Source organism: Chiloscyllium plagiosum, unplaced genomic scaffold (genome assembly GCF_037043375.1).
Source record: "Chiloscyllium plagiosum isolate Xiang-an unplaced genomic scaffold, Cpla_swu_hap1 HiC_scaffold_2, whole genome shotgun sequence".
Taxonomy (NCBI): domain Eukaryota; kingdom Metazoa; phylum Chordata; class Chondrichthyes; order Orectolobiformes; family Hemiscylliidae; genus Chiloscyllium; species Chiloscyllium plagiosum.
Window position 1 is genome coordinate 149386409 of NW_028270140.1, and position 14021 is coordinate 149400429.

Genomic DNA, 14021 nt, shown 5'->3' on the forward strand with positions numbered 1-14021 from the left:
TGAATGTTGACATGCTGGAAAATAAATGAGAGTATAACATGCCTGATGCCACCATGTGAATGAGTTGTTATTGAAAGAGATTGCAAGGAATCAGAAGCAAAAACTCAGCTTTGTTTCTTTATACCTTTCTCTTCCTCCACTCCCTGCTCCCCCCCCTCAAAAAAAAAAGGTATAATGATTTCTGTTTAAGTTTATTGGGGAAATAAGTTGTTTGATTCCAGCAGCTAATTTGTAAGTTAACCAAATCAACTACGGTGCCACAAATAATTTATAAAAGGTCAACTTAAATTTGAAGGTCGAGAATTTGTGGTTTAATTTGATTTGTCAGCAAAGTTTCATTCACGTGCTTGGCTGGTTTTGGTGTTATTCTATATGCAGTATTTATAAATTTGCAGTGGTTTTTCTTTTTTTCCTGTTTTGAGTTACATGAGCATGGATTAGTAGAGTCAGAATTGAAATGATCCTTTACTTAACTTTGTCGTGGGATTTAATCCTCAATGGTGTCAGATTTTACAGCAATCTAGTCAACTTGAAATTGAACCAAATGCATATGCAAGTGGAGTGAAACCAGTATAACTGAACATGCTTAAACAATGGATACCTGTAACTGACAAGCACAAGTAACTTCCATTTTAAACAGATTCATGCGACCCTTTGAAACCAAAGTGTACGCAAATTGCCACCTGTAGGCAGCTTTCAAGTTGTTAAAGCTCCATGCAGATAAGTGTTAAATAGTAGTGGGTTTAAACAAAAATTGACTAGCCCAGCATCTACAGCCGAAAGGAAATATGAGATTAAATGATTTCACGGCACTCACAGCTTTAGTGAAATTTCTCTGCTCCCATAGATTCTGGTAATATGTCTCGATCACACACAAACTGTAAACTGCCAGTTAGAAAGGAATATAGCATTGACATCATAATTTGGGCATGTTTTAATGCAATCCTTTGAAAATTTAAGACACTGCAAATATGGATACCTGACACAAATACTTCTAGTGTCTGTGACTTCCAAATGATTTTATAGAAATAGCTATTCAGAAATCATTAACCCAGTTGTAACTAAGCATTGATGGTTGGCATAGTATTTCCCATTCACCTTTGTAGGGGAAAAGCAAGTGCACGAATCGCCCAACATGAAATCACTTCTTTGTTTTATGAAAGCTCCTTCAACTGCCCACTGACCTAAATCTTATCCTTGCAATTAATTATTTTTGATGCATCTGCAACAATAAACTGCCTCACTTTGTGTTAGTTTTGATTCAAAGTTGAATTTTAATTCACTTGCCTATCACCACTGTACATAAGAGGAAAAAGCAATATCATAACCTATATTCCATATGATTTCTGATTTTTGTCCAGAGCTGTTTCATATGAAACCTGTTGTGCCAATTTTGACTTGTCTTTCAGTTATGTCTCTGCGATGGTACCTGTGAAATCTCCTAAAGAATATTACGTACAGCAAGAAGTCATTGTTCTCTTCTGTGAAACTGTTGAAAGGTGAGATTTGAAAATTAGTCCTTTCAAGTTTTCACTTTATTTTTTACTTGATATAATCGCACTTGAGGTTAAAAATGGAATGACATTTATTACTTGTTGAAAGAATTCAGCTTAAACCTGATAAAGGATTTAATTTTCTCTTCATTTTTTCCCATGGGATGTGGGTGTCTCTAGCAAGGGCCAGCATTTGTTACTCATTGTAATTGCCCTTGAACTGCATGGCTTGATAAGCCCTTGTAGCATTCACATCAGAGCCAACAACACTGCAGTGGGTTTAGAGTCAATTGTAGGAAAAGGTTGGTGAGAATGGCAGATTTTCTTCCCTAAAAGTCATTACTGAAGATTGACAATTGATCATTTTATATTCACTAAACTTTCAATTCCCGATTGCCAATTCAATTTAAACTGGATTCACTGGGCTGATTCTGTATCAAAAACAGCTGAAAAGATTAGGCTTTTATTCATAAGTGTTTAGAAGAATGAGGGATGATCTTATTGGAATATACAAAATTCTGAAGGAACTTTGAGTTCGCTAATTGAAGATGTTCCCACGAATGGGGGAATCTAACTAGAGGATGTAGTTACAGAATATGGGGGCACTTAAACTATAATGTGAAGGGATTGATTCTTTCTGAGGGTATTGAATGTCTGGAATTCTGTGTCCCAGAGAGTTGTGAAAGCTAGCCTGCTGAAAGAATTTAGAGGAGGTAAGTAGATTTTTTGAAATATCAGGGAGTTGATGGCTATGCTAAGCAGTCACAAAAGAGCATTTGAGGCCTGGGGCAGGGCAGTCATGATCATGGCAAGTTTGGGCCAAATGGCCTACTCCTACACATATTTCTCATGTTTTTAGATTACTTTAGATTACTTTACAGTGTGGAAATAGGCCCTTCGGCCCAACAAGTCCACACCGACCCGCCGAAGCGTAACCCACCCATACCCCTACATTTACCCCTTACCTAACACTACGGGCAATTTAGCATGGCCAATTCACCTGACCTGCACATCTTTGGACTGTGGGAGGAAACCGGAGCACCTGGAGGAAACCCACGCAGACACTGGGAGAACGTGCAAACTCCACACAGTCAGTCGCCTGAGGCGGGAATTGAACCCGGGTCTCTGGCGCTGTGAGGCAGCAGTGCTAACCACTGTGCCACCGTGCCGCCCACTAACAACTGCTGTGGTGGGACCTGAATTTGTGTCCCCAGAGCATTAGCCAAGTATCTGGTTTGTTAGCTGAGTGACATTACTACTATGTTGCTGTTTCCCTGCAATTAGACTAGTTAAAACAATTGACTTTAAAACTGCATTGAAGAGCTGCAGTGTGTATTTTTAGACATACTACCTTTTTTTAAAAAAAGTGCATTAGCAAAGGTTCAAATACTTTGTAGGCATGTTCTCGATTCTTGTTGCTCGAGATTAAGTGGATACTTGACCAACTGTGGACTTGTGTGTGGCAATTGTGTTCAATAATTTAACATACCATTCTGAAATTTCCTTGTCAGGTATTTAACAGGAGCACTTAACTGGTGTTATTTTGAACTTTAGCTGTTGGTAAAATAACAGGACGTTCTGATGAATTCATTTCGTTTGAAATAATGATTATTGGGTTTCTTGTTGGAAACCATTTGTGGGATCATGATTTGACCTTCGGCATAAAGGACTAGATAATAAATAAGCGAGTTACTTAACATGCTGCATATCAAAAACTAGAAAGTGTAAATATAAAATGAGTATCAGAATATCAAATGAATACAGTAGATTATTTTTCATTGTCCTCGCTGTCCTTAACTTGGCTAAGATTAACTGGGATCACCTGGTGTGAAAGAATTGGATAGGGTGGAATTTTGCAAGTGCATCCAGGAGAGCTTTTTGTGCCAGTACGTAGACAGTCCTACTAGAGGTGGGACAATGCTGGACCTAATCTGAGGGAATGAAGTTGCTCAAGTGGTTGAAGTGTCAGTGGCGAGCATTTCAGGGATCTTGACCATTATTCTAAGTTTCAAAATCATTTGCAAAGGGATAAGGATAGTGCAGAAGCTAAATGTCTAAATTAGGGCAAGGCCGATTTCAATATCATTCAACAGGATCAGGCAAACCTGGCTTCCAGATTGGAAGCAGCTACTTGCTCGTAAGTCTACACTTGGAAAGTGAGAAACTTTTACAAGTAGTATAGTGATAATTCAGTGCTGGCATGTTCCTTAAGAGTGAAGGGGAAAGGCAGCAAGTCCAGGGAACCCTGGCTCTCAAGGAATACCAAGACTTTGATCAAAAGAAGTAAATATACGTCAGACAGAGTGCTGACTAGGGAAATTGAGGTTTATTAGAGACCAAAGGCAAAGAGTCAGTGGATATGGATGAGGCCTTAAGTAAATATTTCTCATCTATATTGAGGAGAAAGCTGTTTAGCTGATTTCATTTGGGCTGGTGAGGCTCTAGAACACCTTAAGATTAGTAAGAAGGAGGTTGTGTTAGATGTTTTAATAGGCATACAAGTGTATTAAGCCCCAGGACCTGATGAGATGGCTCCCGAGCTGCTATAGGAGGCAAGGGAAGAGGCTACTGGAAGTCTGGCGGAGATATTTAAAACTGGCCATAATGAGTCATAGACTCATTAGAGATGTACAGCATGGAAACGGATTCTTCAGTCCAACTCATCCATGCCAACCAGATACCCTGAATTAATCTAGTCCTATTTGCCAACACTTGGCCCATATCCCTCTTAAACCCTTCCTATTCATTACCCATTCAAATGCGTTTTAAGTGTTGTCATTGTACCAGCCTCCACTACTTCCTCTGGCAGCATTCACATACCACCCTGAGTGGAAATGTTGCCCCTTAGGTCCCTTTTAACTCTTTCCTCTCTCCCTTCAAACTATGCCTTCTAGTTTGGGACTCCCGACCTTGGGGAAAATACCTTTGCTATTCACCCTATCCATGCTTCACATGATTGTAAAACCTCCACAAGATCATCCCTCTGTCTCCAATGGTCCAGGGAAAACAGCCCCAACCTATTCACCCTCTTCCTACTGCTCAAAGCGTCCAACCCTGGCAACATTGTTGTAAATCTTTTTTGAAACCCTTTCAAGTTTCACAACATCCTTCCTGTAGCAGGGAGACCACAATTGAGCACAGTACTCCAAACTTGGCCCAACCAATGTCCTGTACAGCTGCAACATGACCTCCCAACTCCTGTACTCAATGCATTGACCAATAAAGGAAAGCATACCAAACGCCGCCCTCACCGTCCTGTCCAACTGGAACTCCAATTTCAAGGAGTTGTTCAGAAACATCCTCCAGGATCTTACCATTAAGTGTATAAGTCCTGCAGTGATTTGCCTTCCCAAAATGCAGCACCTCCAGCTTCCACTCCTCAGCCCACTGGCCCATCTGATCAAGATCCCATTGTACTTGAGGTAACCACCTTTGCTGTCCACTACACCACCTCCAATTTTGGTGTCATCTGCAAACTTACTAACCATGCCTCCTATGTTCACATGCAAATCATCTATATAAATGACAAAAAGTAGTGGACCGAGCACCAGTCCTGCGGCACACTGCTACTCACAGCCACCAGTCTGAAAAACAGCCCTCCACCACCATCCCCTCATTTCTACATTCACGCCAGTTCTGTATCCAAATGGCTTGTGTCCCTGTATTCGATATGATCTAACCAGTCTATCATGAGGAACCTTGTCGAATGCCTTCCTGCAGTCCATGTAGATCACGTCCACCACTCTGCCCACATCAAGCCTCTTTGTTACTACTTAAAAAAACTCAATTAAGTTTGTGTGACACACACTTTCCACACGCACAGCCATGTTGACTATCCCTAATCAGTCCTTGCCTTTCCAAATACATGTAAATCCTGTCCCTCAGAATCCCCTCCAATTACTTGCCCACCACCAATGTCAGTCCCACTGGTCTATAGTTCCTGGCTTTTCCTTACCTTTAACCTCCAGTGTTCCAGCAACTCACCTTTGACTGGAGGAGAGCTAATATGGTTTCCTTGCTCAAGAAGGGGAGCGGGGAAAGGTAGGAAATTACAAACCAGTCAGTCTGATGTCAGTGGTGGGGAAATTATTGGAAAAGGTTCTGAAGTTCAGGATTAATGAAAACTTGAAAAGGCAAAAACTGATCAGGGTAAGTCAGCACAGATTGTAAGAGGGAGATCCAGTCTGACAAACTAGAATCAATGCTGGGTCCACATTTTATCATTTATATAAATTATTTGCATGTGAAGATTGGAGGGATGGTTAATAAGTTTGTAGGTGACCCCAAAACAGGTGGTGTAGTGGACCGTGAATAAGGTTATCTCAGAGTATAACAGGACCTAGATCAGATAGGCCAATAGGTCAAGGACTGGCAGATAGTGTTTAATTTGGATAATTGTGGAAAGGATTTTGAAGACCAATCAGGGCAGGATTTACACAGTTATTGGCAGGCCACTGGAGAGTGTTCTCAAACAGAGACCTTTGGGTGCAGGTGCATAGTTTCTTGAAGGTGAGTCACAGATAGATAGGGTAGTGAAGAATGTATCCTGAAGAAGGGCTCATGCCCGAAACGTCAATTCTCCTGCTCCTTGGATGCTGCCTGACCTGCTGTGCTTTTCCAGCAACACATTTTCAGCTAGTGAAGAATGTGTTTAGTACCCTGGCCTTTATTGGTCAGTGCATGGAGTATATGAGTTGGGATGCCACTTTGCGGCTGTACAGGACATTGGTAAACCACTTTCAGAATACTGCATACAATTGTGGATGCCCTTCTCTCTGAATGATGTTGTTAAACCTGAGCGGATACAGAAAAGATTTGCAAGGATGTTGCAGGGATTGGTTTGAGTTCGAGGAAGAGGCTGAATAGGCTGGAGGGTGAGGGGGTGACCTTTCTGGAGGTTTATAGAATCATGAGGGGTATGGATATGGTGAATAGCCATGGTCGTCTTCCTAGGGTGGGGGTGTCCAAAATTAGAGGGCATAGGTTTAAGGTGAGAAAGGGGAAAGATTTAAAAAGTACCAGAGGGGTAACTTTTTCATGCAGTGTAGTGCTTATGTGGAACGAGCTGCTATAGGAAGTAGTGGAAGTAGGTACAATTACAACATTTTAGAAAACATCTGGATTGGTATAGGAAGTGTTTAGAGAATTTCGACCAAATGCTGGCATATAGGAGTAGGTCACATTGGGATGTTTGGTCGATGTGGGAGTGTTGTGCATGACTCTAATTGAGGCCTTTTTGAATAGGTGGCTAAATATACTGGTGAAAGCAGTGCAGTTGATGTGGTTTTAACGGATGTCAGTGAGGCTTTTGACAAGGTCCCATTTGAAAGATTTGTAAATCTGAAAGGAAACCAGGCTATGGGATTCAAGGCAAGTCGACAAACTGAATCTAAAGTTGGCTTACAAGTAGGAGCCAAAGAATGATGAGGGAGGGTTGTTCTTGTGATTGGAAACCTATTCAAAGTTTGTGAGAAGATTTGTAGCTCGGGTGCTCGTTGTTGTGGTTCTGTTCACCGAGCTGGGAATTTGTGTTGCAGACGTTTCGTCCCCTGTCTAGGTGACATCCTCGGTCTTTGGGAGCCTCCTGTGAAGTGCTTCTGTGATCTTTCCTCCGGCATTTGTAGTGGTTTGAATCTGTCGCTTCCAGTTGTCAGTTCCAGCTGTCTGCTGCAGTGGCCGGTATATTGGGTCCAGATCGATGTGCTTATTGATTGAATCTGTGGATGAGTGCCATGCCTCTAGGAATTCCCTGGCTGTTCTCTGTTTGGTTTGTCCTATAATAGTAGTGTTGTCCCAGTCGAATTCATGTTGCTTGTCACCTGCGTGTGTGGCTACTAAGGATAGCTGGTCGTGTCGTTTCATGGCTAGTTGGTGTTCATGGATGCGGATCGTTAGCTGTCTTCCTGTTTGTCCTATGTAGTGTTTTGTGCAGTCCTTGCTTGGGATTTTGTACACTACATTGGTTTTGCTCATGCTGGGTATCGGGTCCTTCATTCTGGTGAGCTGTCTGAGAGTGGCTGTTGGTTTGTGTGCTGTTATGAGTCCTAGTGGTTGTAGTAGTCTGGCTGTCAGTTCAGAAATGCTCTTGATGTCTGGTAGTGTGGCTAGTCCTTTGGGTTGTGGCATGTCCTCGTTCCGTTGTCTTTCCCTTAGGCATCTGTTGATGAAATTGCGTGGGTATCCATTTTTGGTGACTACATTGTATAGGAAGAAGCTATACAATGTATTCGCCAAAAATGGATATCCGTGCAATTTCATCAATAGATGCCTAAGGGAAAGATCACAGAAGCGCTTCACAGGAGGCTCCCAAGCACTCAGGATGTCACCTAGAACAGGGGATGAAACATCTGCAACTCAAATTCCTAGCTCGGCGAACAGAACCACAACATTGGAAACCTGTGACCAAAGATGTACCACAGGGATCAGTTCTGGGACACTTGTTGTCTGTTATGTACATTAGCAACTTTGGTGTGAATATAGAAGGTATCAAACATTGCAGATGATATGAAAATTGGAGTTGAGAGTGTGATCTCAGGCTACACTCTGATATTGATTAACTGATAAATTGGGCAGGGCAATGACGAATGGATTTTAATCTCGTTAAGCGCAAGGTGATCCATTTTGAGAGGACTAAAAACAGGTTCCACAATTAATGATGGATCCCTAGGAAGTTAGGAGGAATTAAAGGACCTTTCTGAAGGTATCAACGCAGGCCGATAGGATGACGAAGAAGACATATGGATAATACATGGAACATAGGAGGAAGGAAGTCTTGTAACTTTTAGAAGATGTTGGTTAGCCATAGATGCAATGCTGTTATGTAGTTCTAGTCATCACTGTATCAGAAGGGCATAATCCATTGGAGACTGTGGGCAGAGGAGATTCACCTGGATGTTGCTGGAATGAGAAGTCTCGATTATAAGGAGAGAGTGGATTGGCCGCATTTGTTTTCTTGGAGCAGAGGCTGAGTAGAGATCTGATTGAGGTATACAAAATTAAGGCATACGGTAGAATCTATTCAAGACGAAGACTAGAGGACATCTGTTTAAGGTGAGGTGTAATTGGTTCAGAGGAGATCTGAAGAAATTTTTTTCCCCGCCCCCAGAGAGTGGTAGATGGAATGTGCTGCTTGAGGAGGCGATGGAGGCAGGTAATCTCGCAGCCTTTTTAAGATGCATTTGGATATGTACTCAAAAAGTCATAGGCTGTGGGCCAAGTAAATGGGTTTGGCGTTTGTTGATAGGTATAGACATGGTGGGCCGCAGGGCCTATATCTATGATTCTACGGCAACGTACGGAACAGGTTCCCAGCAAAAACTGCTGCCAAGTTCAGAATGACATGACTTAATGCCTTTTTGAAGATAATTTTTTTTTAAATAAATGTTCATAAATGTTACCAGCTGGAAGTTTTTTTTTGTGTAGTTAATGTAGCTTCATGTCTTTTACTCTGACTTTTTTCAAAGTGTCACGGGGATACTATTTTGCCAAAGAAAGTAAATGTAACTAACAATGTCAATAGGTTATTCAATTCTTTTTGCTAGGTATTGATTGTTTCTTTTCCCCTCCGTATTACCCTTGAAGTTCTGGTGATGGTGAGCCTTTGCCTTGAACCGCAAGTCAAAGTGGTGGTGGTGATAGGAAGAAAGCTACAGAATTTTGATCCAATGACCGTGAATGTATAGCAGTCCAGTTCCAAGTCACAACATTGTGTGCCTTCGAAGGCAACATTTAGATGGTGCTGGAGAAACTCAGCAGGTCTGGTGGTACCTGTGGAGAAAGATAAACTGAGTTCATATTTCAAGTTCAACATGACTCTTTGGAACTGAACTCCTTTGCTTTGTCCCTAAGCTTGGAGAAAGTGAGGACTGCAGATGCTGGAGATCAGAGCTGAAAATGTGTTGCTGGAAAAGCGCAGCAGGCCAGGCAGCATCCAAGGAGCAGGAGAATCGACATTCTGCTTCTGCTCCTTGGATGATGCCTGACCTGCTGCGCTTTTTCAGCTTTGTCCCTAAGCTTGCTTTGCTCTCAGTGCAAGCTCAACAACATTGAGAGGTTGTTTTCTTTCCTTTTTTGGGATGTGGGTATTGCTGGGAAGGTCAGCATTTGTTATCCTTGAACTTGGCTGTGTTTTAGTGTTCCACTTCAGTAGATAATTGAGTCAACTACACTGCTGAATGGCTATTTTAACCAGACTAGCAAGGTTGGCAAATTGCTAAACCAAACTATTTGGTTGTTTTTATGAGTATTGATAATATTTGAAGGCGTGGCCGTAGTGAACACCAAAAGTTTTGGTCCCTTTGTCTAAGGAAGGATGTCCTGGCATTGAAGACAGTCCAGAAAAGCTTTACAAAGTTGATCCCAGAACTTTGAGAAGCGGCTGAGTCTGTACTCATTGGAGTTGAAAAGAACAAGAGGTGACCTTAATGAAACATATAGACTTTTGGGCAATTTGTGTTTATGCTGGTTTTATGGTCAATTGACTGCAGATGTGATGCCACCATTGCTGAATCTCCTTAAGCTATGAATTTCCATTCGTCAGAAAGTTCAAGACACTGGCACATAAATACCTGTCCAGCAAATCCTGTGACTTCTCATCATGCACCCTTCCATTTGCTGCAAATGCAGCAGAGTGATTCCTGAGCTGTCAGGTGATCTCCAATGCAGAGTCAACCATCAAGATGTAAATCATTGTTTCATGAGATGAAAAGCTTCCAAAGAATTACAGATCAGAGGATGGGAATTCTGAAGTATGCAACTTACCTGACGTCCAAAAGACTGTCAGCTCCAACAGCACTGATGAAGCTCTTTAATTCAAGGCAAAGCATGATACTTCACCTACCACCTTCAACATTCACACCTTCCACCACACTCAATTCTCCATTTACTGTTTGCCATCGACAAGATGTACAGCAGCAACAGACCTCTGCTCCTTGTATAATATCATCCAGGCATCCCCTGCCTTCAGGAGACAAAGGCAGCAGTTGCATGGTCCACCACCTACAAGGATCCTCCACACCTTATCTCCAGGTCACACACCATTCTGACTATTGCCATTCCTTTAGTGTTGCTCAGACAGCACTCTGAAACTTCCTCACTAACAGCATAAGACCATAAGAAATAAGAAAAGGAGTAGGCTGTTGGAACCCTCGAGCCTGCTCTGCCATTCAATAGTATCATGGCTGGTCCAACATTCTTAACATCCACTTTCTTGCCTTTACTTCCTTGATTTCCCCAACTGATCAAGATTCTGGATTAGAGGTGCTGGAAAAGCACAGCAGTTCACCCACCTTCCGAGGACCCCTTCGCCCGCCTCCAACACACTGCATCCACCTGGACACCCTGTGCTGGTCTATTACCCGCCCTCGACCTCTTCACTTCCAACTGCCGCCGGGACATCAACCGCCTCAACCTGTCTATCTCCCTCCCCCACTCCAACCTCTCACCCTCACAACATGCAGCCCTCCAATCCAGACGTCACCATCAAACCAACAGATAAAGCGGTTGCAGTGGTAGTCTGGCGCACTGACCTCTACACCACTGAAGCCAGATGCCAACTCAACACCTCTTCCTCCCGCCCCTCAACCATGACCCCACCCCCATCACCAAACCATCATCTCCCAGACCATACAGAACCTCATCACCTCAGGAGATCTCCCACCCACTGCTTCCAACCTCATAGTCCAGGAACCCCGCACTGCCCGGTTCTACCTCCTTCCCAAGATCCACACGCCTGACCACCCTGGCTGACCCATTGTGTCAACCTGCTCCTGCCCCACTGAACTCATTTCTACCTACCTTGACAATGTCCTATCTCCCCTAGTCCAGGAACTCCCCACATACGTTCGAGACACTACCCATGCCCTCCACCTCCTCCAAGAGTTCTGTTTCCCCGGCCCCCAACGCCTCATCTTCACCATGAATATCCAGTCCCTCTACACCTCCATCCGCCATGGCCAGGGCCTGCAAGCCCTCTGTCTTCCTCTCCCGACGTCCCCAACAGTACCCTTCCACCGACACACTCATTCGTTTGGCCGAACTGGTCCTCACCCTTAACAATTTCTCCTTCGAATCCTCCCACTTCCTCCAGACCAAAGGGGTAGCCATGGTCACCCTTATGAGCCCAAGCTATGCCAGTCTCTTTGTTGGCTACATAGAACAGTCCATCTTCCGTAATTACACCGGCACCACTCCCCACCTCTTCCTCCGCTACATTGATGATTGTATTGGTGCCACCTCATGCTCCCGCAAGGAGGTTGAACAATTCATCAACTTCACCAACACATTCCACCCTGACCTTAAATTTACCTGGACCATCTCTGACACCTCCCTCCCCTTCCTGGACCTCACCTTCTCCATTAATGACGACTGACTTGACACCGACATTTTGTACAAACCCACCGACTCCCACAGCTACCTGGATTACACCTATTCCCACCCTACCTCCTGCAAAAATGCCATCCCGCATTCCCAATTCCTCCGCCTTTGCCGTATCTGCTCCCAGGAGAACCAGTTCCAACACAGAACACACCAGATGGCCTCCTTCTTTAGAGACCACAATTTCCCTTCCCACGTGGTTGTCGATTCCCCCCAACGCATCTCGTCCACATTCCACACCTCCGCCCTCAGACCCCACCCCTCCAACCGTAACAAGGACAGAACGCCCCTGGTGCTCACCTTCCACCCTACCAATCTTCGCATAAACCAAATTATCCACCGACATTTCCGCCACCACCAAACTGACCCCACCACCAGGGATATATTTCCTTCCCCACCCCTTTCTGCCTTCCGCAAAGACCGTTCCCTCCGTGACTACCTGGTCAGGTCCCTGCCCCCCTACAACCCACCCTCCCGTCCTGGCACCTTCCTCTGCCACCGCAGGAATTGCAAAACCTGTGCCCACACCACCTCCCCCACCTCCATCCAAGGCCCTAAAGGAGCCTTCTACATCCATCAAAGTTTTACCTGCACATCCACCAATATCATTTATTGTATCCGTTGCTCCTGATGCGGTCTCCTCTACATTGGGGAGACTGGATGCCTCCTTGCAGAGCGCTTTAGGGAACATCTCTGGGACAACCACACCGCCCTGTGGCCCACCATTTCAACTCCCAGCCCAACATTTCAACTCCCCCTCCCACTCTGCCGACGACATGAAGGTCCTGGGCCTCATCTTCCGCCCCAGAACACTTCAACCCAAGGGCATCAATGTGGACTTCAGCAGTTTCCTCCTTTCCCCTTCCCCACCTCACCCCAGTTCCAAACTTCCAGCTCAGCACTGTCCCCATGACTTGTCCTACCTGCCTATCTTCTTTTCCACCTATCTACTCCACCCTCCTCCCTGACCTATCATCTTCATCCCCTCCCCATTCACCTATTGTACTCTATGCTACTTTCTCCCCACCCCCACCCTCCTGTAGCTTATCTCTCCACCCTTCAGGCTCTCTGCCTGTATTCCTGATGAAGGGCTTTTGCCCGAAACGTTGATTGTACTGCTCCTCGGATGCTGCTGTGCTTTTCCAGCACCCCTAATCCAGAATCTGGTTTCCAGCATCTGCAGTCATTGTTTTTACCCAACTGATCAAGAATCTATCTATCTCCGCCTTAACTATATACAAGGACTCTGCCCCAACAGAGAGCTATGGCAAGGAGTTCCACTCAACCCTCTGACAAGAAATTCTTCCTCATGTCAGTTTTAAATTGGCTTTCCTGTATTCTGAGACTGTGCGCTCTGGTCCTAGACTTACCTGTGAGAAACATCCTCTCAGTATTTACCCTGTCAGGCTGTTCACTCTTAATAAGGTAACTCATTCTTCGAAATACCATTAAGTAGAGAACCAATCAAGTTAGCCCCTGTTCATAAAATAATCCCTCCATCTTCTCTGAACTGCCTCCAATTAAATTATCTCTGCTGAAATAATGCACCAAAATTGCTCTCAGTACTCCCAGATGTGGTCTCACCAACAACTTGTACAGTTGCATTAAGACTTCCCAATCAATCCCCCGTGAAATAATGGCCAATGTTCTGTTAACCTTCCTGATTACTTGCTGCCTCTGTGTACTAGCTTTTAGTGTTTAATGCACTAAGTAACCCCTAGGACCCTTTGTGTTGCAGCTTTCCTCCATTTAAATAACTCTGTTCCTTTCTTCCCCTTTCCAAAATGAACAGCTTTATATTTTCCCTCATTATACTTCAATTGTGAGTGTATCTTCACCAAATGGATTGCAGCAGCTCAAGGAGGTTGGGTCATAAATTCAGACTTTGCTGGAAATACTCTGCAGAATGAATAAAAATAACACTAAATTTCTATGGTGACTTTCAGAACCCAATCGTTCTGAATGTTTTTAAGTTTTCAAAGAATACAGGAGGGCATTTTCCTAGATCTTGAGTGGCATGAGCAGTGGGCAAATGCTTAAGAAAATAGGGGAATGAAAAGGTCAGATTCCTGGATCTGAGAGAATTTCCTGATTTTTTTTTTTCCCTCAAATGTTCAGGTAATGAGTTCTGAATCTTGCTAATGAGAGGTGATG

At 43.9% G+C, this 14021-nt stretch overlaps 1 protein-coding gene across 2 annotated transcripts in view; it reads left to right on the forward strand.

The window, feature by feature from the left end:
- The window catches only part of zfyve28 (zinc finger, FYVE domain containing 28), a 225231-nt gene that overhangs the window by 102840 nt on the left and 108370 nt on the right, over window positions 1-14021 (forward strand). For both annotated transcript variants that reach the window (XM_043704078.2, XM_087974545.1), the window contains exon 5: window positions 1410-1499. In XM_043704078.2, the coding sequence (XP_043560013.2) occupies window positions 1410-1499 (90 nt within the window). The remainder of the gene's footprint in view (window positions 1-1409; window positions 1500-14021) is intronic.